The sequence below is a fragment of the Pan troglodytes genome, chromosome 11 (genome assembly GCF_028858775.2).
Source record: "Pan troglodytes isolate AG18354 chromosome 11, NHGRI_mPanTro3-v2.0_pri, whole genome shotgun sequence".
NCBI lineage: Eukaryota > Metazoa > Chordata > Mammalia > Primates > Hominidae > Pan > Pan troglodytes.
This window is the reverse complement of record NC_072409.2, coordinates 43,237,452-43,265,000: the sequence shown is the minus strand read 5'-3', so window position 1 is coordinate 43,265,000 and position 27,549 is coordinate 43,237,452. Positions and strand designations below refer to the sequence as shown.

The 27,549-nt window shown below is 40.6% G+C and overlaps 1 protein-coding gene across 16 annotated transcripts in view; it reads right to left on the bottom strand.

Moving 5' to 3' along the window:
• Positions 1-27,549, bottom strand: part of FANCC (FA complementation group C) — a 218,832-nt gene that overhangs the window by 139,580 nt on the left and 51,703 nt on the right. For 14 of the 16 annotated variants that reach the window (XM_009456941.4, XM_024345774.2, XM_009456948.4 and 11 more), the window contains exons 2-4: positions 10,782-11,024; positions 9,099-9,183; positions 2,311-2,405 (exon numbers count right to left, since the gene is read on the bottom strand). In XM_009456941.4, coding sequence (XP_009455216.1) covers positions 2,311-2,405; positions 9,099-9,183; positions 10,782-10,946 — 345 coding nt within the window. In that variant the 5' untranslated portion in view covers positions 10,947-11,024. Of the gene's footprint in view, positions 1-2,310; positions 2,406-9,098; positions 9,184-10,781; positions 11,025-27,220; positions 27,380-27,549 lie in introns of all 16 variants that reach the window. The other 2 variants (XM_024345772.2, XM_054658294.2) reach the window with 1 other exon arrangement.

Here is a 27,549-nt window from a genome sequence, read left to right as displayed (position 1 = left end):
ATCGACATTTAATCTGCCATTATACCTTCTGGGTATTTGCCTTATTAATATCTTATAAATCGGGCCCCCTTCTCCATTTCTTTGAGGCCCTCGCAATTTCTCAACTTATCACTACAATAGCTTCCAACGTCTATCCTTGCCCTCTTCCCAACCAACTTCCTTTTGCTGTTAGTCTCTAAAACTCACACTGGCTACATGATTTCTCTGGCTTTTTTTTTCCTTTTTTCTTTTCTTTTTTTTTTTGAGACAGAGTCTCGCTCTGTCACCCAGGCTGGAGTGCAGTGGCATGATATCTGCTCACTGCAACCTCTGCCTCCCAGGTTCAAGCGATTCTCCTGCCTCAGCCTCCCTAGTAGCTGAGAGTACAGGCACGTGCCACCATGCCTGGCTAATTTTTTGTATTTTTAGTAGAGACAAGGTTTCACCATGTTAGCCAGGATGGTTTTGATCTCCTGACGTCATCATCTGCCCACCCTGGCCTCCCAAAGTGCTGGGGCATGAGCCACCGCGCCCAGGCATGATTTCTCTGTTTAAATACTCTGGTGGCTGCCCCATTGTCATCAAGATAAAAACCTTCTATAGTCATATGCAAGGACTGTGCTTGCTGGTCTCTCTGGCTTCATGCTTCATCACCAACTCCACAAAACCCCAAGTTCCAGGCACACCTAAGCACCCACAGTTCCCTGAATACGTTTGCTTTCTCACCACCATACTTTGCATAGTCTGTTTCTGCTGACAGGAATATTCTCCCTAACTCTATCCTTGCTCTCCTAGCTGTTCTTCAGAATTCAATTAACACATCACCTGCCCCAGGAAATGTCTCCAAACCCCCTTGTCAGAACAAGTGTCCCCCTCTACGTCAGCGTCACACCTAAACACAGCTCTAGCAATAACTCAACCACGCTGCCCTGGAGTGACCTGGTTACCAGTCTGGGAATTCCCCGAAGGCACAGATTAAGTGTTTTAACTCCCTGAACTATACTTAATAAGTACCTACTAGTAAGTAGATATAGTATTAAACAAGAAAAACAATAAAATGTGAGGCTAGAAATTTTTAAACAGGCTAATAAAGTCATGAGTTAAATGAAGAAAGTTAACCCAGTCACTCTAAAAACACTTCATTAGATGGCCTACTTCAGGACTCAATGAGCTATCTAATACAAAATTATATGCTAAATATTCATTAAAATATCAAATACTCAATAAAAGCAACAATTAAAAAAATTAAGGACTAAATATGTCATTTTGTTTCTTCAGCCTTGTTACACATTCTTTCTTCCCTAATTCTACTTATCTGTTCCTTTCTTCAGTTCCTTACATTAATTTTCCTTCCAGTTAAAGTTTGTATTCTTTCCTTACATTGCCCAATCCCTCTCACTCCCTTCTATCTTTCAAACAGAAAAATATAAATATTGTCTTCATCATCTGTTAGCAATTTTGTCTAAAACAAAGAAATAGTAAAAAGCAGTGAATGTAACGATATCACCAGTCAGACTGATAGACAAAACCATATGCACTAATCTGGTTGGATGATTTCATAATACTAAGCAGCTGATCTGAACCACATGCATACTAAGTGGAGTCTGACAGGCATCAGCCAGTCCTGGGGTTGCTGCAGCAAGGCAGTGCGGGGAACAGAAAAGAACAGCCAATGCGCTGCTGGTGAGGGCAGCTGCAGCCCAGCCTCACCACATCTCTACCTTATGCCTACCCTTCAGGAGAAAGCAGAAGCAGACAGGGAAATCTAGGAAGCTGTCAGCTATCTGGACTAGCACAGTAGATAGCCAACTGGAAAGTGTGAGTGAGCAGCAGAGGCCGCGCAGCACCAAGATCCAGTCTGTGCATATGCTGGCTCAGGCACCAACTTCGGGACACAAAATAAAGAGTGCTGCTCCCACCGCACTGCTGAATTTTCATTTCACTACAAAATAGATTTTGAGAGAGGCATGGAAGCATGTGGAAAGGAATTTAAACCAGGTTGATAGGGAAAAACAATTTTTTGAAGGATAGCAATTGCTAGAGTGAAATGGAATACATTATTTTAATCACCTGAAAGAAACTTTTCAAAACCACTCAACATTAGGTCTTCATCCTAAAGACTGGTATCTTTTGGAATTCACAGTCAAGCAAAATTGAAATCTCTTGAAAAACTTTTTACTCAGCAAGATAATGTAACAGTGAAGGGTATGTTTGAAAAAGTTTCTAAAACATCATAGAACTGGATTCCACCCCCCCCAAAATTTTTTTAAGCAGCACTTTTAAATAATCAATTTAATTCAAAGAAGTGCAGAGCAAGATTTACTCTCTTACCTGTATCCAGGAGTTAAGTTTTGATTGTCCAGAATTCTGTGGTTCTTTGTTAATTAGACAACATAAGCACCATATTAGAATTTTTTGGCTTTCATCTACAAAAAGGAAAACTTAATAAGTTTTATCAAGCAGAAAAAATCATTAATATAAAAACACTGTAAACATTATATTTAGGAAAATCTCAAACTACTAAGTTCACAGAACAAGTATCCCTGAATATAACATTTGCTTTCTCGCCACCATACTTTGCACATTCTCTTTCTGCTGACAGGAATATTTTCCCTCACTCTATCTTTGCTCTCCTAGCTGTCCTTCAGAATTCCCTAAACTTAACTTTGTGGGGTTTTGTCCTTCTTGTGGCCTTGGGATCACTTAACTCTTGTGTGGTCAATTTCCTTTCTGTAACAGTATCAATTTTTAAAGCCAAACGAGAATGATGGAAAGAACTAAGAGAACTGGGCTTTTTTCATGATCAGTTTTTTCACATTTCAAACGGTTAGTAATTTCGACCTTTCTAAGGCAACTTAATGGTTATAGGCAGTTGGTAGCCAATATTTGTGATTTAATCTTTTAATTTTTTAATTTGCCAAAATAGCTCCACTTGTTAAAAAGAAATTTAATAAAAAGGATTGTTTTAAAATATATTTCTAGTACCAAGTGCTTTGGATAAAACTGAAGTCTCTTACATGCTCTTTTACTCTAAAATGTAAATTCTTTAAAATATAAAACTTTACCAAACATGCAATGAAAATCTGAACTTTGAAATCTTACATTTTGCAGGAACATCTACTTGATGAGCTACTTTCTTTTTCCTTTTGTGGTGACTGAGTCTATTCCAGCGGATGATTTTATAACACAATTAAGAAACAAAAATGGGGCCTAGAAACTGAAGATGTCAGTACCCGAGCTAGGGCAAAGCAACTTCAGACTTTACAAGGCCATGGAGGTGAGGCTAAGACAGCCGGTGCCTGGAATCAGTACTCTCTACCGCCTCATCTTCTGCAATCTAATAAACCCAATCTTTCTCTTTTTTTTGAGACAGGGTCTCGCTCTGTCACCCAGGCTGGAGTGCAGTGGCATGATATCAGCTCAGTGAAACATCCACCTCCCCGGCTCCAGCGATTCTCCCACCTCAGCCTCCTGAGTAGCTGGGACCACAGGTGTGTGCCACCACACCCGGATAATTTTTGTATTTTTTGTAGAGACTGGATCTCACCATGTCGCCCAGGCTGGTCTCCGACTCCTGAGCTCAAGTGATCCTCCTGCCATGGCCTCCCAAAGTGCTGGGATCACAGGCATGAGCCACCGTGCCTGGCCAAAACCCAGCATTTCTAAGGACTTCATTAACAAAGAAATAAGAACAATACCAACTCTAGTAAGTGACTTCTGTATTTTTATCCACAAACTAAATAATGCTAACAGTAATTTTTAAACCCATTTTTTACCCTGTGAACATACATAGCTTATGCTTTTCCAATAACTAACATCTCTGAAAAAACTTTATCAGGGGTTATTCTGAGGCCATTCATTTTTTTCCCCTAGCTTTTATGAGCTCAAATAAAGCATTATAAAGCACTGGCTTGCCTGAGATCAGTTCATTTCAAGAGTCATATAATTTAACCACTAAAGATCCTAGGATTCTTCAGGTTTAACCAATGCCACTAATTAAAAATGTGACTGTTATGCTTCCCATAGTTTCAATATTAGAAGAAATTCTACCTAGCTTCATGTAGTAAGTGTGACAGATGCATCCAATGGCATCCTTACACATGCAGCAGGGTGTTAAAAAGAATGTAATCTGATGGAGAGCATTTCCAAAAACCAGACATTCACCACCAAAAAAAAAAAAAAAAAAAAAAAGAAAGGAAATGTCAGTTTATGAAGCTTAAATCTAAAAGAATACCCAAAACTGGGAGTTTCCCCAGGTGTTGAGTGATTATGCAAACTTAGTTCAAAAGGTATATTATTTTTTATTTTTCTCCCAAAATTTTATTTTTTGGGAGAAAAATAAAAAAAGAGAAGGAGCCAGAGAAACTTCCACCCAACCTGTAGGAGGTGACTTTCCGTGCCCAGAGTCAATGCACTGAAATGCACTGCTAATGAGCTTACAGTTTGCTTTGCTTAGGCAATTTACAAACATGAGCCATGGACTGTTATTCACAAGTGCCACCAGCACTCACTCCAGGGGCTGGCATCTGTCAGGCTCCTCCCTGGAGGCCCTGAGCTCAGGCTGGAGCATCCCACAGGGCATGTTAAGTGAGATGGGAAACTGCCTGGGATTCACTGCAGGGACAGTCACTGACAGCCCATCTTAGTGTAAATTTGGATTCTAAAACTGAGTGGAAAGGAAAGGAAGATAACAACATACACTTGCCATCTTGTATTTTATTTTTTGATATCTGGAATTGAAATTCCACATAAAAGCTAAAGCAATTCTTTAAACTTTAATTCTATAGTTTAAAAGTATGAAGGCAGCAAATTTTTAAGACAATATTCACTGTTTTAAGCTGCTAAGTTTGGCAGAAATTTGTTATACAGGAATACTGAATAGTGAAGAAGAGAGGTAACAGCTGTCATGCTTAATCATGAGGGCAGAGTTAGAAGCAATGGATCAGAATTTCAGAAGGTGAAGGCAGTATTTTTATGCTGAGGACATCATCGAATAAAAAGGTATTCTCTAACTTTCCATTATTATCTATTTTGTCTCTTCTCTTTTCAGTATCTTTTCATTTCCAAATCATCCCTCCTTCCTTATTACCCTTTTCTGATCCTATTCTCCATGAACACTACATATGACTTACTTTTTTCCATGATGAAAATTGTTTGCTTTTACTGTAATTAAAAAGCAATTTTGGGCCAGGCGTGGTGGTTCACACCTGTAATCCCAGCACTTTGGGAGGCCGAGGTGGGCGGATCACAAGGTCAGGAGATCAAGACCATCCTAGCTAACACGGTGAAACCCCATCTCTACTAAAAATACAAAAAAAAAAAAAAAAAAAAAAAAACAGATTAGCTGGGCGTGGTAGCGGGCGCCCGTAGTCCCAGCTACTTGGTAGGCTGAGGCAGGAGAATGGCGTGAACCTAGGAAGCAGAGCTTGCAGTGAGCCGAGATAGCACCACTGCACTCCAGCCTGGGTGAAAGAGCGAGACTCTGTCTCAAAAAAAAAAAAAAAAAAGCAAATTTTGATATTATAAAACCATAAGAAAAGATCCCTTCCAGGAAGAAAGTGCCCAACTAGTGAAACAACAGGGGCGACACAGGCAACATCTGACTGCTAATGGAGTTTCATGCCATTCAGCTACCTCTGTGAGCTCACAGCCAGGGCATACCTCAACAGGAAACTGAAATTTATGAACAGTTCAAAAGGTAATACAAGCGTTGAGACAGAAAGGGATGGAGAATTTGTTTCTGGTTGTCAGAGGGGCCAAGGTAATGCAGATAAGGTGCTAAGGAAAGATCATAGACAGATACAAGTTCAAGGACACCAGAATAAATCAGTCTGAACTCCTACTTTTACAAAGAAGAAATATGAGACCCCACGAGTTCAGACGCCCTGTCTTAGAGAATCACATCTTCAAGTTTGCCCCAGCAGGGGCTCTCCTGAGAAACCCTCCTTCCTCTCAGCAACTGCTACTCCCATTCAGAGAACCATCACATTGAGTCAGGCTGACCTGCTTAAGTATCTCTTTTTCCCTGACTGGAAGCTCCTAATGGGCAGAGACAGTGAGCCGCGTTTTCCTAAGGGCTGGCACACAAAAAAAAAAACACTTTGTAGGCTGGGTGCAGTGGCCCACGCCTGTAATCCCAGCACTTTGGGAGGCCGAGGCGGGCAGATCACAAGGTCAGGAGATTGAGACCATCCTGGCTAACACGGTGAAACCCCATCTCTAGTAAGAATACAAAAAATTAGCTGGATGTGGTGGTGGGTGCCTATAGTCCCAGCTACTCAGGAGGCTGAGGCAGGAGAATCCCTTGAACCCGGGAGGCAAAGGTTGCAGTGAGCCGAGATCGCACCACTGCACTCCAGCCTAGGCAACAGAGCAAGACTTTGTCTCAAAATAAAAAATAAAAAAACCCCAACACTTGGTAAATACCTGCTGAATTAATATGTATGTGCAAGTAAAGCTGGCTAGTGGGAATGCCAAGACTGGAACACTTCGATCACAAGATGTGATCCAATAGGGACAGAACATTACAGAAGGTGGACTTTAAAGTCACATGAGGAGTGGGGTTCTGGCTCTTCTTAGTGTTGTATTCTAGGGAAAGCGACTTACTGACTCTAATTCATAATTATCTACCCTGCAACACTGTCATCAAGAATTAATTAGGTCCATTATGTAGCCCACAGAGAACAGTGCCCAGCTCAAAGTGAGCAATGCCTCTCACACGACATCATAAACCTCCCCATGTTTCTCACATTTCTGACTTGAGGATGTATTACATCCACGATGTATATTTAAAGGACGTAGTATTTCTTTCTTTCTAAAAAGCAATTAATAAATCCATGAAGCCCCTAACAATGGGTACTGCTTTTAAATGAAAGTCATTCAACAATTTCTTTTCCTTTTTCCTGCTATCAATATTGGCCTAGATCAATGTTCTTCAAACTTCTGGTCAAGAAGCATCAAGGGTTATGAAATCCAGTCTCGGGTCATGAACACCATTCACTATGAACAGCATAGTGAACATGGACTGCACAGACTAATAATACAATAGTCCCTCTTTATCAATGGCGGAAATATTCCAAGACCCTCAGGGGATGTCTGAAACTGAGAATAGTACCAAACCTTAAATACAGTGTTTTCTCCTATACACATACCTATGATAAAGTTTAACTTATAAACTAGGCATAGTAAGGGATTAACAATGACAACAATACAATAAATCAACTGTAACAATATAGTGTAATAGAAGTTATGTACTACACTATATTGTTACAGTTGATTTATTGTATTGTTGTCATTGTTAAATCCTTAGGCCAGGCACGGTGGCTCGCACCTGTAATCCCAACACTTTGGGAGGTCGAGGCGGGTGAATCGCCTGAGGTCAGGAGTTTGAGACCAGCCTGGCCAACATGGTGAAACCCCATCTCTATTAAAAATGCAAAAATCAGCTGGGTGTGATGGCAGGCACCTGTAATCCCAGCTACCTGGGAGGCTGAGGCAGGAGAATCGCTTGAACCCGGGAGGCGGAGGTTGCAGTGAGCCGAGATGGTGCCATTGCACTCCAGCCTGGGTTGACAAGAGCAAAACTCTGTCTCAAAAAAAAAAAAAAAAGTTACATAAATGTGATCTCTCCATCTCTCTCAAAATCTTATTGCACTATACTGTGAGTAACTGAAAGTGCAGAAAGTCTAAGGGGGGTGCCATTGTATGCATTCTTTCATGAGATGTGTTTCACTGTGTGTGTGTGCATATCCATGTGCATATGCATATACATAATGTATTTCTGGTCAAAGATGTTTGAGAAACACTGACCTAACTGCAATAGGTAAACCTAGGACAGGTAAGCGTGGTCCTGGTGGGCAAACACATTGCTGCCTCACTAGTTTTGCCATTTTGAATCAAGAACTTGAAGAAGTTCAGGGGTTGGGGGAAGAGGTATAAGTGGGAAGGAGGAGGGACATACGAGGGTGGGGTAGAGTGAGGAAGGCTGAGAGTGTGGGCGTCCATGCACGCCTGCTCACAGGGCTAAACACACATATTGTCCCTTTCCTGCCTAGTTCACGTCTCTTCCAATAATGACTATGACAACCTATAAATGGGAAACTGTATGATTCTTTAAAACATCAAAGGGGAATATTCATTTTATTTTGGGTTCTAATGTCATTATATTATGCAATTAGTCTTTGACTTTAAAAAATCTTAAAAATAAATATTACATTAGCTAATAATACAGTCAATCCAAAGCAAACCTCAGCCATGCTCCTTGGGAGGCCCTAGGACAACAAAGAGAACTAAAACCATGGTTCCTGTTCTCGAGAGGCATGCTGTCTTCCAGGGCATCAGACAGTGAAGTAAGTGTATTAAAGGGAGATGCTGGAGGCCATGGAGACACTCCCAGCAGCTCCTACCTCAGCCCAGTAAGGCTATTTCAAAGGAGAATGAGTGTGAAAGGAATCCTGACACAAAGTGCCTTCAGGCACTGTTAGTAATAGGACCCGGCTACCACCATGAGGTATAGCTGTGAAAGATGAAACAGGAAATGAGACTGGACAGCAGACAGGAGCTCAGTGAAGGAATACCTCCCCAAAGTGCCCCCACATTCATCTCCACCTTGGATAAAACCAAAATGGCATCCTTAAATAAAGTCAAAGCAGCCAATGTCAAAGGCAAAGTCACGGCAGGATTCACACTCTGAAGAATGACTTTACAACATGGGAAAGAGTGTGTGAGTTATGAAACCGTGAAACAAAATTAACTCAGTATCATTAGTATAGCCATTTTATATTGAATTTAAAATGAAGTTATGAAAGTGATTACAGGCAAAAGTAGATATTTAAATCATCTGGGAGTTTCTGTCCTCTAATACGAAGAGCTCTATTTTCCTGAAGATCTGCACGGGTGCGTGCACGCGTGTGTGTGTGTGTGTTTATCTATACAAACCTACACACACATACATGGACAACAGTATAGGAAGCCATCTTTGTAATAGAACAATGAATACATTTGATAAGTTGTTCCATTAAAAAACAAAAAACTAGGAGAAAGGTTCATAATGTAAGCCTCTGTGAAACAATGCAAAGATTAAAATAGCCATTTTGAGAGGACACGTTTTTGATTCTTACCATATGCTAAAATAAAAGGATTCCAACAAGCTTTTGCCAACAGTTGACCAATTGTGGGGAATCTTTCAATGACTGTATTAGAATCCTGTGAAAGAAAAATAAATTTTGGTCAGTAAAGGCATTATGCAACTTAGAAATACTGAACTGACATTATAGATTGAGGGAACGTGAATGCTTCTTGTTTAGTATACCATTTTTAAAAGTAAGCACAAAAGGATTAGAGAAGATCTTTAGGTAAGTTATTCAAATAAAGTTTAAAAAGCAACCAACCAACTTACTCCATCCTTAAATGGGGTCACCAAACTAAGATGTATGACATAGGTAAAATCAATTGTGTTGCAAAATTAATTCTACTCATACTTAATAGTCAGTAAAGGCTACTTTATTTAAAAATAACAAAGACTCCTTAAGAGTTGAAAACACATTATTGGTGATTAATAACTATATAATCCCGTATCTTTATCCTGGTTTTTTTATTCTAACATAAGAGAGGTTACGAACTCAGCTCCAGTAAGACTATTTCAAAGAAGAAGGTTTAAAGGGATGAGAACTCTGGAACTTGTAAAAAGAAATAAAAGCAGCCAAAGCATAAATGTATATATCTGTTTATTACTATTTTGAGTACTGTATGGCAAATGACATCATAGTCTGTAACAATCTAAACCCTGAAATAGAAAAAGGATCAACCAAATAGAAAACAGCTTAAGATTTAAAAACACACATGCATGCTATTGTAAAACCGGACCTTTTTCCACTTGTTACCTTTCATAAAAGTTCAAAAATAAAAGCAAACTAGGATAACATGCAGGTAAGCCGACACAATGGGCACTTTCTGCTACTGCAGCAAAACATCTCTCACATGTGTCCCAGCATCAAGCCTGGTCCTAGATTTTTGGGGACCATATAAAGGTCAAGTTACATATGTCTCATTAAAAAAACAATTTTAAAAATTAGCATCGGTTGTTCACACAGACTGTATCTTTCCTTATAGTTTCTAAAGACATATGAACTCATATTATCAATACAAATTATTCTTCAAATTTCCTATTTACTCTTTGATTAAGGGAAGAAAAGCTTAACACAAGAACACTTTGTTAAGTGACAATTTTGCTTTTCATTTTGAAATTAAATACAAAATACTAGCTCATAATATAACAACATGTGCTAAATCATAAAAATATCTATCATAATAAAAGAAACATGACATCAAAATGAAAATATATTAAATTTTGAAAATAATAAATTATATAATAGTAAAGATACTCAAAATCTTAATATTTATAAAAAGTATTATAAGAAGAGATCTTAATATTTATCAACTCTTAGGACAGCCCACTTGACAAGAGGGTTGAAGAAGGGTTAAGCATGTAGCAAATTCTCCAAGATTCAAGGGACACAAAGGCCTTCAAAAGAATCCCATTTACTACTTGACAACAAGCATGAAATCTTGATTATTTAAGAACAACTTGCTTGGTCAGGAAGTGTCATGTAACAATACAGCTACTCAAGAAGAAATTATAATAATATAATAAATCGGAGACTAGGAAACCAGCTCTTGAGTAATTTGTCTTCCTAATCCATCGGCACTTCAGTCAATACCACAAGTCCCGATTCTGGGTGGCATTCTGTCTTGGTGAAATCTGGTAGAGTCCCTGAAGTCAATTATTCTGGTCCACTACTTACCATCTCTTTCAAGGCTTCATACATCTTTCTTAGGAACTCCTGGAACTGAGCCAGGTGAAGACAGGTGTCTTGCTGGGTTTCCAAAGTGGAAGCCTGATCCCATACAGAAAGCTTCTGCATCCAAAACTGATAATCACAAGAAAGATCTACTGAATCTTGAGCCATCTTGGAAAAAGCGAAAAGGTGATGTCCCTTCACAGCAGCCTGTCCAGCACTGAAGGAAATGGTGGGCACATATTAAATCTGTAAGAAAGGGAACAAATAGAAGCATTTCTAAAAGGCTCTTTTATCAGTGCCTTCACGACCCATTGATGGGTGAAGGAGGGATTACAAAGAACTAAAATAGCATGGCTTCTATGCTGGAGCCATCTTTGAATTGTTATAAAACATGTCATCCAGCTGGAGCTCCAATTTTTACCATCTGAACTTTTTATCATGATACTATCATTAGGCTAGAAGTCTTTATACCTCCACAGGCACACGCTAATTATGCACAAAAAGCACAGCTGATAATACTTTATATCTTCTTTTTAAGATTGAGCTATTTTTAAATGTTCTGAATATGAAGTTGACTTGAGTATTTTAATGTAATAGAAAATAAAAAACATCCATGAGTGTTTAATAATAGTCTGTGCCTAAGAAATGTTTTTGAAGTTCTTATGTTTTATATGAATTTCTGGCTTCTCATTTAGGTGTAAAAAAATCTCTATGCATTACTGTCTAACGAATTTTTTTCCCAGTTTCTCTTCATTTCTTACAAAAAAGTAAAATAATTCATCCCACATGTAACAATTTAAGCAATCTTTTAACTAAAGATTGCTTTATATGCTTGATCTCACTTCATTCACACGAAGAAACCATATTTTAGTAAAATAATAATAAATTCCACTTACTGAGGAGGTATACTAGTCCCAGTGACAGTAGATAAAATCTCATAAGCCTGACTTCCTACCCCTGAAGGCCATGCTAAAAAGAACAATGGAGTTACACAGTGAGACTCAGGTGGAGCTGGCTCAGCGGCTCCAGGTGCCCCTCCCATCCCACAACCCTTCATTACCCATGGAAGCCAGAAGCAGGAATCGCAGAGGAGGGAAGGCTGCCTCTCAACAGGTGCAGGCCTTCACAGGCTCTGACACTCCCCAGGGCAGGCAGGATATTCAGCAATGTAATTTCAAAAGACTAGTGGTAAATAAAGTGAGTTTAAAATCCTCAACAACCATAATTAACAGGTAAAATGCTCCCAATTAAATACCCAAGATATCAACAAAGGAGGTTCCCATTACTAAACAAGAAAACAAGAAGAAATTTGAAACGACTGTACAATTTGGCTGCAGTGCAAAAAAATCTAGATTGGGAAAGTTTTAAAATACCTAAAAAATGTGCAGTCTTCATGTTCACTTGGGCAGCACACACACTAGAACATTTACAGTTTTGAGAAGGATCATGTCTAAATGAAAAGAAAGTTTAATAATAGAGGGAATATATGCAACTGTCAAAATGGCACTTAGCCAAAAATCTAGATAATGTCCGTGCCTCCTCATTGTCTTCCTCATCCAAGCTATTATCACCACTTGTCAAGTCTACCACCAAAATAAATGTGTGTGATCCGACTTGACTGCATGCACTTCCTTCCACCTCACTGCCACCCCTCAGCCTAGCCCTGGAGTGTTGCACTTGTCTACTGCCAGACTGGGCCTGCCCGTCTCCAATTCATTCTCTATGCAGTAGACAGAAAAAACTTTAGCAAATGTAAATGAGACCAGCACATTCCCCTGGGTAAAACCTCTCTTCACGCTTCCTTGAAAAGAAACTTAAACTCCCCGTAGATACTCCCAGCTGCTTGCTGGAGTCTTGAAGACCCTGCAAAACATGGCTCCAGCACCGTCTCTGACAGCCCTTATTTCCTCTCTCCCCGGCTCACCACGGTCCAGCCCAGGCCTCTCATCTGCTTCATGCACACAACAAATCCTTTCTGCTGATTCCAGTTAATTATCCTGGGCTTTATTCGTTCACTTAGTTACTGCTTCCTCTACTGGTGTGTAAATTCCCTGTCTTCCTAGAATGCAGCATATGCCTGGCAAACACTCAAAAAATACTGAATTAAGGAATGAATAATTCACCGGTATTCCTCATAGTACAGTTCTAAGCTAAATGCCACAGCAAAACGCTTCTCCAGATGAAGTAATTTAATTTTATTTTTATGTTATGTATTTTTTTTTAGACGAAGTCTCACTCTATCTCCCAGGCTGGAGTTAAGTGGTGCGATGTTGGTTCACTCCAATCTCCACCTCCTGGGTTCAAGCGACTCTCCTGCCTCAGCCTCCCAAATAGCTGGGATTACAGGCACACACAACCACGCCCGGCTAATTTTTGTATTTTTAGTAGAGACGGGGTCTCACCATGTTGGCTAGGTGGGTCTCGACCTCCTGACCTCAAGTGATCCACCCTCCTCTGCCTCCCAAAGTGCTGGGATTACAGGCGTGAGCCACTGTGCCCAGCCAGTAATTTAATTTTTAAAAGGTAATTCCCCACCAAAAAAAATTTTAAGGTATTTTTATGTTGCCTGTGTGAAATTTAATTAGTAATATCTCATTTTATAAATATAATAATAGTTTATACTTGCATACATTTATACTATGCTCTTGGCAATATATTAAATACTTTATTCATACTAATTTAATCATTACAGCAACACTATGAAATGGGTACTATTATCATCTCCATTTTACAGAGGCACCAAGAGATTACATAATTGCCCAAAGTAAGATTATGTAAAAACTGAAAGGAAGTAACTGCTAGTAAACAGCAGAGCTATGATTGTGGAATATGAATCCAGGGTCTGGCTCTAAAGTCTGTGTCCTTAAAGAAACAAACTGAAGAGGCGGGGCACAGTGGCTCACACCTGTAATCCCAGAACTTTGGGAGGCCGAGGTGGGTAGATCACCTGAGGTCAGGAGTTTGAGACCAGCCTGGCCAACATGGTGAAACCCCATCTCTACTGAAAATAACAAAAATTAGCTGGGCGTGGTGGCAGGAGCCTGTAATCCCAGCTACTTGGGAGGCAGAGGCAGGAGAATCACTTGCCCAGGAGGCAGAGGTTGCAGTGAGCCGAGATCGCACCATTGCACTGCAGCCTGGGAGACAAAGTGAGACTGATTCAAAAAAAAAAAAAAAAAAAAGAAAGAAACTGAAGAAACTAACAAACTGATGAATTTCTTATATATTTCATATGGCACTAGATGCAGATCAGTTTAGATATTTGGGAACCCAGTAAAATGAAGAACTTTTTGATAAAAGAGATAAACATTTTATTCAAATAAAATTGCAGGCCCGGGGCTGGGCGCTGTGGCTCACGCCTGTAATCCCAGCACTTTGGGAGGCAGAGACGGGCGGATCACGAGGTCAGGAGATCAAGACCATCCTGGCTAACACAGCGAAACCCCATCTCTACTAAAAATACAAAAAATTAGCCAGGCGTGGTGGTGGGCGCCTATAGTCCCAGCTACTCAGGAGGCTGAGGCAGGAGAATGGCATGAACCTGGGAGACAGCTTGCAAGTGAGCCGAGATCACGCCACTGCACTCCAGCCTGGGCAACAGAGCGAGACTCTGTCTCAAAAAAAAAAAAAAATTGCAGGCCTGGAACAGTGGCTCATGCCTGTAATCCCAGCATTTGGCAGGCGGTCACAGGAGCATCGCTTGAGGCCAGGAGTTTGAGACCACCCTGGGCAACATACCAAGACCCCATCTCTAAAAAAAAAAAAAAATTTTTTTTTTAATTAGCCATGCATAATAGCAGATGCCTATAGTCCCAGCTACTCTAGAGGCTGAAGCAGGAGGATCGCTTGGACCCAGGAGTTCAAGGCCTCTGTGAGCTAGGATAGCACCACTGCACTCCACACTCCAGCCTGTGTGAGACAGCCAGACTGTCTAAAAAAGAAAAAAAGGCAAACAACCTTCGCTCAGCAATAGAAATGTATCTGATTGTTTTAAATGCAAACAGCTTTAGGAATCATGCAGTGCACTGATCCTCAATATGCTGCTCCACAACCTCTGGGGCTGGGAGGGGTGAAAACATGGTGCTGTAGTTGTGATGACCAGGGAGTGCGGGTGATGGCTGCTGCCAGCATCTGGTTAATCAAAGTACCCTGTGCCATCGGCCACATGTGGGATGATCACACCTGTTGGGCATATCTGACCCTGCTGGGAATCTGAGTCTTGACAGGTGGAACTCAGTCATTCAAAGGCTCTCTTAATCCAGATCCCTAGAGGTATCTGAGCTCATGTTCTTAATAATGTAAGGTGTTTCTCTCAACATTTTAAATCAATATTTTTAAATATTTCACTCCACTCTCTTCTTCCTTACATGGTTTCTGAGGAGAAGTTGAATGTTCTGCTCCTCTACAGGTAAAGTGCATTTTTCTTCTGGCTTCCATTCAAAATAAGAAAGCTTCCTGTATTAGTGGTATGGTGTCTGACATTAACTTGGAAAATTCTCAGTAATTACTGTTTCAGATATTTCTCTTTTAAAAATTTTTTTATTCCCATAGGTTTTTGGGGAACAGGTGGTATTTTAAGTCCTTTAGTGGTGACTTGTGAGATTCTGGTGCACCCATCTCCCATTGCGGAAGACAATTTTTTCATGGACCAGGGCGGGGGCAGGGATGGGGGGGGATGTGTTTTTGGGATGAGAAACTGTTCCACTTCAGATCATCAGGCATTAGTCACATTCTCATATGGAGCGTGCAACCTAGATCCCCTGCATGTGCAGTTCACAAGAGGATTCATGCCCCTATGAGAATCTAATGCCGCCACTGATCTGACAGGGAGCGGAGCTCAACCAGTGATGCTCACTGGCCTACTACTTACCTCCTGCTGTATGGTCTGGTTCCTAACAGGCCATGGACTGGTACCGGTCTGTGGCCCGGGGCTTGGGGAACCCTGCTTTAGAGGAAAGGAGGATGTGCTATTGGGAAGGTGTGCAAGAATGGCACCAAGATGCTGGCAATATTCTATTTCCTGACCTGTGTGGCAATGACTATGTATCCACATTTTAATAACTCACCAAAGTATAAATCGTGTTTATATGCTTTTCAATATGTTACTTTCTACAATTAAAAAATAGTTTTTAAAACCTCCACAGGCTGGCAAGATGGCCGAATAGGAACAGCTCTGGTCTGCAGCTCCCAACAGGATCAATGCAGAAGGCAGGTGATTTCTGCATTTCCAACTGAGGTACCCGGCTCATCTCACTGGGACTGGTTAGACAGTGGGAGCAGCCCACGGAGGGTGAGCAGAAGCCAGGTGGGGTGTCAGCTCACCCAAGAAGCACAAGGGATTGGGGAACTCCCTCCCCTAACCAAGGGAAGCCGTGAGGGACTGTGCCGTGAGGAATGGTGCATTCCAGCACAGACACTACGCTTTTCCCATGGTCTTCGCAACCTGCAGACCAGAAGATTCCCTTGGGTGCCTGCACCACCAGGGCCCTGGGTTTTAAGCACAAAACTGGGCGGCCATTTGGGCAGACACCAAGCTAGCTGCAGGAGTTTTTTCATACACCAGTGGCACCTGGAACACCAGCGAGACAGAACCGTTCACTCCCCTCAAAAGGGGGCTGAAGCCAGGGAGCCAAGTGGTCTAGCTCAGTGGATCCCACTCCCAAGGAGCCCAGCAAGCTAAGATCCATTGGCTTGAAATTCTGGCTGCCAGCACAGCAGTCTGAAGTCAACCTGGGATGCTTGAGCTTGGTGGGGGGAGGGGCGTCCCCCATTACTGAGGCTTGAGAAGGCGGTTCTCCCCTGACAGCGTAAACAAAGCCGCAGGGATGTTCGCTCAGCAAAGCCGCTGTAGCCAGACTGCCTCTCTAGATTCCTCCTTTCTGGGCAGGGCATCTCTGAAAGAAAGGCAGCAGCCCCAGTCAGTAGCTTACAGATCAAACTCCCATCTCCCTGAGACAGAGCACCTGGGGGAAGGGGTGGCTGTGGGCGCAGCTATAGCAGAATTAAACGTTCCTGCCTGCTGGCTCTGAAGAGAGCAGCAGATCTCCCAGCACAGCATTTGAACTCTGCTAAGGGAAAGACTGCCTCCTCAAGTGGGTCCCTGACCCCCATGCCTCCTGACAAGGAGACACTTCCAAGCAGGGGTCGACAGACACCTCATACGGGAGAGCTCTGGCTGGCATCTGGCGGGTGCCCCTCTGGGATGAAGCTTCCAGAGGAAGGATCAGGCAGCAATATCTGCTGTTCTGAAACCTCCACTGGTGATACCCAGGCAAACAGCGTCTGGAGTGGACCTCCAGCAAACTCCAGCAGAGGGGCCTGACTGTTAGAAGGAAAACTAACAAACAGAAAGTAATAGCATCAACATCAACAAAAAGGATGTCTACATAAAAACCCCATCCGAAGGTCACTAACATCAAAGACCAAAGGTAGATAAATCCATGAAGATGAGTAAAAACCAGCACAAAAAGGCTGAAAATTCCAAAAACCAGAATGCCTCTTCTCCTGCAAAGGATCACAACTCCTCTCCAGCAAGGGAACAAAACTGGACGGACAATTAGTTTGACAAACTGACAGAAGTAGGCCTCAGAAGGTGGGTAATAACAAACTCCTCCAAGCTAAAGGAGCATTTTTTAACCCAATGCAAGGAAGCTAAGAATCTTGAAAAAAGGTTAGAGGAACTGCTAACTAGAATAATATAAATGACCTGATTGAGCTGAAAAACACGTCATGAGAACTTCGTGAAGCATACACAAGTATCAATAGTTGAATCGATCAAGCAGAAGAAAGGATATCAGAGACTAAAGATCAGCTTAATGACATAAAGCATGAAGAGAAGGTTAGAGAAAAAAAAAATGAAAAGGAACAAACTAAGCCTCCAAGAAATTTGCAACTATGTGAAAAGACAAAACCTACGTTTAATTGGTGTATGGTGTACCTGAAAGTGACAAGGAGAATGGAACCAAGTTGGAAAACACTCTTCAGGGCATCATCCAGGAGAACTTCCCTAACCTACCAAGACAGGCCAACATTCAAATTCAGGAAATACAGAGAATGCCACAAAGATACTCCTCGAGAAGAGCAACCCCAAGACATGTAATTGTCAGATTCACCAAAGTTGAAATGAAGGAAAAAATGTTAAGGACAGTCAGAAAGAAAGGTCGGGTTACCCACAAAGGGAAGTCCATCAGACTATCAGCGGATCTCTCTGCAGAAACTCTACAAGTCAGAAGAAAGTGGAGGCCAATATTCAATATTCTTAAAGAATTTTCAACCCAGAATTTCATATCCAGCCAAACTAAGTTTCATAAGCGAAGGAGAAATAAAATCCTTTGCAGACAGGCAAATGCTGAGAGATTCTGTCACCACCAGGCCTGCCTTACAAGAGCTCTTGAAGGAAGTATTAAATATGGAAAGGAAAACCCAGTACCAGCCACTGCAAAAAAATACCAAATTGTAAAGACTATCGACTCTGTGAAGAAACTCCATCAACTAATGGGCAAAATAACCAGCTAGCATCATAATGATAGGATCAAATTCACACATAAAAATATTAACCGTAAATGTAAACGGGCTAAATGCCCCAATTAAAGGACACAAACTTGCAAATTCAATAAAGAGTCAAGACCCATCAGTGTGCTGTAAGGAGACCCATCTCACGTGCAAAGACAGACATAGGCTCAAAATAAATGGATGGAGGAATATTTACCAAGCAAATGCAAAGAAAAAAAAAAGCAGGGGTTGCAATGCTAGTCTCTGATAAAACAGACTTTAAACCAACAAAGATCAAAAAAGACAAAGAAGGGCATTACATAATGGTAAAGGGATGAATACAACAAGAAGAGCTTACTATCCTAAATATATATGCACCCAATACAGGAGCACCCAGATTCATAAAGCAAGTTCTTAGAGGCCTACAAAGAGACTTAGACTCCCGCACAGTAACAGTGGGACACTTCAACACTCCACTGTCATATGAGACAGATCAACGAGACAGAAAATTAACAAGGATATTCAGGATTTGAACTCAGCTCTGGACCAAGTGGACCTAATAGACATCTACAGAACTCTCCACCCCAAATCAACAGAATATACATTCTTCTCAGAACCACATCACACTTCTGTTAAAATTGACCACATAATTGGAAGTAAAACACTCCTCAGCAAATGCAAAAGAATGGAAATCATAACAGTCTCTCAGATCACAGTGCAATCAAATTAGAACTCAGGATTAAGAAACTCACTCAAAACTGCACAACTACATGGAAACTGAACAACCTGCTCCTGAATGACTACTGGGTAAATAATGAAATGAAGGCAGAAATAAAGAAGTTATTTGAAACCAATGAGAACAAAGACACAACGTACCAGAATCTCTGGGACACAGCGAAAGCAGTATTTAGAGGGAAATTTATACCACTAAATGCCCACAAGAGAAAGCAGGAAAGATCTAAATTGACATCCTAACATCACAATTAAAAGAACTAGAGAAGCAAGAGCAAACACATTCAAAAGCTAGCAGAAGACAAGAAATAACTAAGATCAGAGCAGAACTGAAGGAGACAGAGACACAAAAAACCCTTCAAAAAAATCAATGAATCCAGGAGCTGGTTTTTGGAAAAGATTAACAAAATAGATAGACCGCTAGTCAGACTAATAAAGAAGAAAAGAGAGAAGAATCAAATAGACACAATAAAAAATGATAAAGAGTATCACCACTGATCCCACAGAACTACAAGCTACCATCAGAGAATACTACAAACACCTCTACACAAATAAACTAGAAAATCTGGAAGAAATGGATAAATTCCTGGACACATACACCCTCTTACACCCTCTCAAGACTAAACCAGGAAGAAGTTGAATCCCTGAATAGACCAATAACAAGTTCTGAAATTGAGGCAGTAATTAATAGCCTACCAACCAGAAAAAGCCCAGGACCAGACAGATTCACAGCCGAATTCTACCAGAGGTACAAAGACAAGCTGGTACCATTCCTTCTGAAACTATTCCAAACAATAGAAAAAGAGGGACTCTTCCCTAACTCATTTTATGAGGTCAGCATCATCTTGATACCAAAACCTGGCAGAGACACAACAAAAAAAGAAAATTTCAGGCCAATTCCCTGATGAATATCAATGCGAAAATCCTCAATAAAGTACTGGCAAGCCAAATCCAGCAACACATCAAAAAGCTTATCCACCACAATCAAGTCGGCTTCATCCCTGGGATGCAAGGCTGGTTCAACACATGCCAGTCAATAAATGCAATCCGTCACATAAACAGAACCAATGACAAAAACCACATGATTATCTCAATAGATGCAGAAAAGGCCTTTGATAAAATGCAACATCCCTTCATGCTAAAAACTCTCAATAAACTAGGTATTGATGGAACGTATCTCAAAATAATAAGAGCTATTTATGACAAACCCACAGCAAATATCATACTAAATGGGCAAAAACTGGAAGCATTCCCTTTGAAAACTGGCACAAGTCAAAGATGCCCTCTCTCACCACTCCTGTTCAACATAGTATTGGAAATTCTGGCCAGGGCAATCAGGCAAGATAAAGAAATAAAGCGTATTCAAATAGGAAGACAGGAAGTCAAATTGTCTCTGTTTGCAGATGACATGATTGTATATTTAGAAAACCCCACTGTCTCAGCCCAAAATTTCCTTAAGCTGATAAGCAGCTTCAGCAAAGTCTCAGGATACAAAATCAATGTGCAAAAATCACAAGCATTCCTATACACCAATAACAGACAAACAGAGAGCCAAATCATGAGTGAACTCCCATTCACAATTGCTACAAAGAGAATAAAATACCTAGGAATACAACTTACAAAGGATGTGAAGGACCTCTTCAAGGAGAACTACAAACCATTGCTCAGGGAAATAAGAGAGGACACAAACAAATGGAAAAACATTCCATGCTCACGGATAGGAAGAATAGATATCATGAAAATGGTCATACTGCCCAAAGTAATTTATAGATTCAGTGCTATCCCCATTAAGCTACCATTGACTTTCTTCACAGAATTAGAAAAAACTACTTTGAATTTCATATGGAACCAAAAAAAAGTCCATATAGCCAAGACAATCCTAAGCAAAAAGAACAAAGGTGGAGACATCGCACTACCTGACTTCAAATTATATACTACAAGGCTACAAGAACCAAAACAGCATGGTACTGGTACCAAAACAGAGATATAGGCCAATGGAACAGAACAGAGGCCTCAGAAATAACGCCACCCATCTACAACCATCTGATCTTTGACAAACCTGACAAAAACAAGCAATGGGAAAAGGATCCCCTATTTAATAAATTGCGTTGGGAAAACTGCTAGCCATATGCAGAAAACTGAATTAGGACCCCTTCCTTACACCTTATACAAAAATTAACTCAAGATGCATTAAAGACTTAAATGTAAGACCTAAAACCATAAAAACCCTGGAAGAAAACCTAGGCAATACCATTTAGGACATAGGTATGGACAAAGACTTCATGACTAAAATACCAAAAGCAATGGCAACAAAAGCTAAAATTGACAAATGGGATCTAATTAAACTAAAGAACTTCTGCACAGCAAAAGAAACTATCATCAGAGTGAACGAGCAACCTACAGAATGGGAGAAAATTTTTGCAATCTATCCATCTGACAAAGGGCTAACATCCAGAATCTACAAGGAACTTAAAACAAATTTACGAGAAAAAAACAACCCCATCAAAAAGTGGGCAAAGGATAAGAACAGACACTTCTCAAAAGAAGACATTTATGCAGCCAACAAACATATGAAAACAAGTTCATCATCACTGGTCACTAGAGAAATGCAAATCAAAACCACAATGAGATACCATCTCACGCCAGTTAGAATTGGCGATCATTAAAAAGTCACGAAACAACAGATGCCGAAGAGGATGTGGAGAAACAGGAACGCTTTTAACCTGTTGGTGGGAGTGTAAATTACTTCAATCATTGTGGAAGACAGTGTGGAGATTCCTCAAGGATCTAGAACCAGAAATACCATTTGACCCAGCAATCCCATTACTGGGTATATAAGGATTATAAATCATCCTGCTATATAAAGACACATGCACACATGTATGTTTATTGCAGCGCTATTCACAATAGCAAAGACTTGGAACCAACCCAAATGCCCATCAATGATAGACTGGATAAAGAAAATGTGGCACATATACACCATGGAATGCTATGCAGCCATAAAAAAGGCTAAGTTCATGTCCTTTGCAGGGACGTGGATGAAGCTGGAAGCCGTCATTCTCAGCAACCAACACAGGAACAGAAAACCAAACACCACATGTTCTCACTCATAAGTGGGAGTCGAACAATGCGAACACATGGACCCAGGGAGGGGAACATCACACACCGGGGCCTGTCAGGGGGTTGGGGGACTAGGGAAGGGATACCATTAGCAGAAATACCTAATGTAGATGACAGGTTGATGGGTGCAGGAAACCACCATGGCACGTGTATACCTGGCTAACAAACCTGCACATTCTGCACATGTATCCCAGAACTTAAAATATAATAAAGAATAAAAAACTTCCAGATACACATTTACCATAAAGACATCACCCCACAGGCAAAGAAAAAAGGAAAAAGTATTACAGTTTATAAATGTGAATAAAGATGGACAGTACTTGATGAATACAACAAAATTTTGCAAATTGTTGAAATAGTATGTATTTTCTGTTTGTTTGTTTTTTTAACTGAGTTCTCTGTCTGGAAATATTAAAACCACCCACCAGGATGGGCAGAGATAACAGTCCTAGCACTTGCTCCCTCCTTTTCCTTCCAGTCCTCAAATAATGACTCCATTTTTCCAGTCCTGGCTCTAAGGAGGGGAAAATCCAAAACCTGCTTTCTGGACCCCCTATCTTACCTGTACGGCTACTGCTTTGCCCCCGAGGGCTTTGTCACAAAGAGGGAGAGACGTTCAATTCATTATTCACGGAGGAATAAGACAGTGTCACACGAAGCAGACATATAAGGTGGCTTCTGTGCAGCTCCAAAAAATGCATGCCTTGAAAAATGGGGCTGATTCTTCAGATTTATGGTAATTTCAACTTTTTTCACAAATGTACTACTTTTTTATCGCAGGTAATCTACAAACCTATTAGACAATTGACAGCTGACTATATTTTTTGCTCAATACCAAAATCCTTTATCTTGCTCCAAATGTAAGTCCTTGACTTTCTTATGATTCTGCCTAGTGTATGTACCTAAATTCATTTCATTACTAGCTCTTAGAGAAATACTGTTCAGCATTTTTAAGAAATAAAAAAGGTAAATGTTTTATAACATATTTCCTGAAAACTCAGGATGTTAACAAGTATTTTGTGCATACACGCACAGCATATACTAATGTAGCAAAAGCAATTGGCATGAAAAATCAGAAGGAAATCCACTTTTTCCATTTCTTGCATAATGTATCTTTTAGTGCATTTACCCAGTCCCTAAGGAATCAAAACAAACCATGATTTCGCCTTCTCCACGTATGCAGACTAAAAACAACAGAAGCTGTTAGATCCCTCAGTAAGTATTTCCAGGAGAAAATAAAGAAATTAAATAAAGACCTTCAGAAATTCCTATGCAGAGGGGACTAAAGCAAAGTCGTATGAGCAGAGAGATGCAGACGCTGGAACAGAAGGCAGTGTCCAGTGAAGGACCCACATATGCTTGATCCTGTCCCTGTTTCCTGCCAGGTGGGAGCAGATCCTTCAGAAGCAGGAAGAGGTGAGGGGCTGGGATAAAGTACCAAGGGAAACCAGCCATGGGGCCATGCAAACATCCAAGATACTGAAAAGGAACAAGTTCACAATGGCATCAGTTTAGGACCACTGCCATTGCCCTTCTTCTCACACATATAAATTGCTCAAGAGTTTGGTTGCTTGCTAAGTACTATTTTATGAACTCAAATAGCCATGATACAAAGATACACCACTGTCCACAGGGGCTCATGGTCTGAGTCACCGAGATAACATGGCTCAGATTCAAAGTACAGCAGGCAACAAAGAGTATTACCTCAGGACTAAAGGTTCCTCATTTTGGTGAATTCTATCCTTTAGGAGAAGGATATATTCAAAAACCTCATGGAAAATGTACCTTACAAGAATATGGAGCTCACCAAGCACAATTCATGAGAGCAGAAAAGGAAGTAAAAGCATTAAAACACTTGAGCAGTGTCTGAAGAAAGATAACAAAGAGGGAGGAGACGCTGGGTGACAGGCTGGGGCAATGCATCCTAATTCATTAAAAACAAACAGAAAACCATCTCCCTTCACTTAGAACGGCTACTATCAAGAAAACAACGACAAGTGTTGATGAGGACACAGAGAAACCAGAACTCTCGTGCACTGCTGGTAGGAATGTAAAATGGCGCAGCTGCTACGAAAAACAGTATGGTGGTTCCTGAAAAAACTAAACATAGAATTACCATTGATCCAGCAATCCCACTTCTAGGTATATACCCAAAAGAATTAAAAGCAGGGTTTCAAAGAGATATTTGTACACCCAATTTCATAGCAGCGCAACAGCCAAAAGTGAGAACAACTCAAATATCCATCAGTGGAGAAAAGGATACACGAAGTGTGGCATATGCACACACTGGAATATCATTCAGCCTTAAAAAGGAATGTAATTCTGATACATACAGGAATAAATCTTGAAAACACCATGCTAAGTGAAATCAGACAAAATGCGGAAGGACAGATATTCTTTGATTCCACACAGATGAGGTACCTACAATAGTCAAATTCACAGAGGCAAATTCACGAGGGGAGACAGTAATGGAATGTTACTGTTTAATGGGTAGAGTTTCTGTTTGGGATAACGGGAAAGTTCTGGGGATGGATGGCGGCAATGGTTAAACAATGTTAATGTAATCAATGCCACTGAATTACATGTAAAAGTGGTTAAGATGGTTACAATCTTATTTATATTTACCACAATTAAAAAACCAACAACACACAAATGACAAACCTACAGTGGCTCCAGTCCTGGCTGGCCCAGCAGAGGTGGGGCCTGGAGAACATGCTGCATCCCTGCCCTGCTGTCTCCTCAGGGCCCCCTCAGAACAGGGCTGCACACACTGCTAGTTGCCCACCCAGCAGCCCTAAGCTCTCCATTTTCCTCTTTGTTAAGAGTTTTGTCCAGGAATCTCAAGGCCATATGTCTTAGGGAGACTGGGATATCCCCCAGTGCCAGGGGTGAATCTTGATTCACACAGAGCAGGTAATTTCAAATGTTTTGTTCTCAGGGCCCATTTACACCCTTCAATGTTACTGAAGACCCCAAAGAGTTTTATTTATATATATATGTGTGTGTGTGTATGTATGTGTATATATCTATCTATATAGATAGATAGATATAGATAGATAGATAGATAGATATTTACCACCAGAAACTAAAACTGAGAACAATTAAAAAGACAAAATATACAAACACACATTCCATTAGCTGTCAGAGAGAGGTCATCATCATCTATCGTGTAACCTCTTGACAATGCCACCGCACACTAGTGAGCGAATGCGAGTTGAAAAGGCAAATAGCAGCTTAGCATTATTATAAAAATAGTTTTACCCTTGTGAACCTCCTAAAAGGGTCTCGGGGACCCTGGGCCCTCAGCCACATTTTGGGAATGGCTAGTACAGACCAGTCATGGTATTTACTTTTGCTCGCCTATCAAACTGTAGGAACAGGTATATTATGGAAATATAGGGCATGAGAACTGAACTTCAACAAAAGGTTTCTCAGTTTTCCTCAGTTTTAAATGAGTTCACTTTTTTCCATATCTGACATAGTAGTCTTTGTGTGATACTCAGAACGGTAACAGTCACCTTGAGACCCAGAGATAAGGAAACCTGAGGGGACTGGCCAACATACTGCAAACAGCAAAGAAGAATCACAGCCCCGTGTCCTCACAGCATAGTTGAGGCAATGAAGGAGCCAAATGTGGAACTGCTCTTTTTGCTTAATCCCTTAACACCATTCTTTGGCTTTCCTGTTACTTGCAATCAAACACATCCTAGCTGACACATCTCAGGACCTAGTTTGCTGAGCATATTTTGAAACCCACAAACTCACACAGTACTTGGCACATTGTAGGAGCATGATAAATATGTACTGAACAAATGTATGGAAAATAAATACATAAAAAACGCAACAAGGCTGTTGTAGAAGAAAAATAAAACAGATAAAATTCTGACTGATTTTATGTTGATAGAAACCCCTGTAGCTCCAAGATTGTTAACATTTAAAACAAAGCTCATTTTAAACCACACAAAAGTAGCTATACATGGTACCTGTCAGGGGGACAAGAAAGTCTAAGAATGCTTTCCTTTGTTCTAAAACATCTCTAAGCCCAGAGAGCTAAGTCTACTCATGCCAAATATGGACCATATAAGCTTCTCAAAGTGGAGGCGACCTGATAAAGTGCACTTTTTTCCCATTTACCCTCAGCATGAGGTCCTTTCTCTCATGAAATAAGCACCAAACAGGAGATGTATGGAGAGAATGCTACAAAACACACTAATTATGGAAAAAGAAAAAAAGACAAATCAAATACTTAGCTTCCAATCAATGTCATCAACTAGGGGCACCATGACCTTGTCAGAAAATATTTAAAACCCCCTAAAATATAATCAAATATAAAATTAAGAAATTTATGTTCAATTCCACTTAAGTTGACAAGATTCTTCCTCTTCCTTGATGAAAGCCTGATAACTATTTTTAATTTGCTGAAATGTAATGTTTCTTTGCTTCACTTCACAGGGTAAGATTGGTCAATTTACCCCTGTGTTTGTGGCTTTTTTTTTTTTTGAAAGTCACAATAAAAGATTCTTGTTCCCATTAAGTGCTTATGAAAGAAACAAATGGTATTTTTCCTCCTAAAACCAATGAGGTTTTAAGAAAAGTTCCACTAGGAGGAGCTGGCTATTTCTCTGTTGAGTCAGTGGCGTTCCACCTCTGAGACAGTCTAATCAAAAACACAGACCTGAAATTTGCAGATAATTTCAAACAAATCTCAATTGTAAACAAAATCTGGGTCTAAGGAATTGGAGGAGGCAACGTCAATCCAGGTGCAGAGTATGTATATATACTCTTCAGATGACTTTGCAAAGAATTAAGGAAACTGAATCTAGCAGATAACTCTGGGGATTTACTAGGCTCAATTCTCCCACCCAAGACCTCAGCAATGGGGGGAGAGGAGCTATTCTCTGGACTTGGCCTCAAAATAAAAGCATCCCTTCACCACAGCGCTTGCCGTCGAGGCTGCTAAGACAGAAATCTCTGACCTTGTTCTCTATCAGAGCACCAAGGAGCCATCATTCGGACTTGAAAAATACCAGCCTTCCCTCATGCATTCTATTACAATCATTACTTCCTTTCCTTGCGTTTCTTGTCCTCACTTCACTTACCTGACAGTAAGACTCGGGTTTTGGTTAGACCAGTTAGAAAGTGAGCTGAGGAACACATTAGTTATTAAAATATTACGAAGCTTCTTCTTGCCTTGTGACTTGGCTCCAAGTTATTTCTGCCTCTTTCTCTCCTTGATTCTACAGGTAATTTATTACTACCTAAACAAAAACAAGGAAACCCATACATTTATTAGGAGCCTATTTTATGACAAGAGCTCTGAAAATCACTGCAAATAAAAAGATGACAGTGTTCCCCACTCTCAAGCAACTTATGGCTAATGAGGAAATTGGGACCCATACACAGATTACACTGTGGGAAGGGCTGGGAG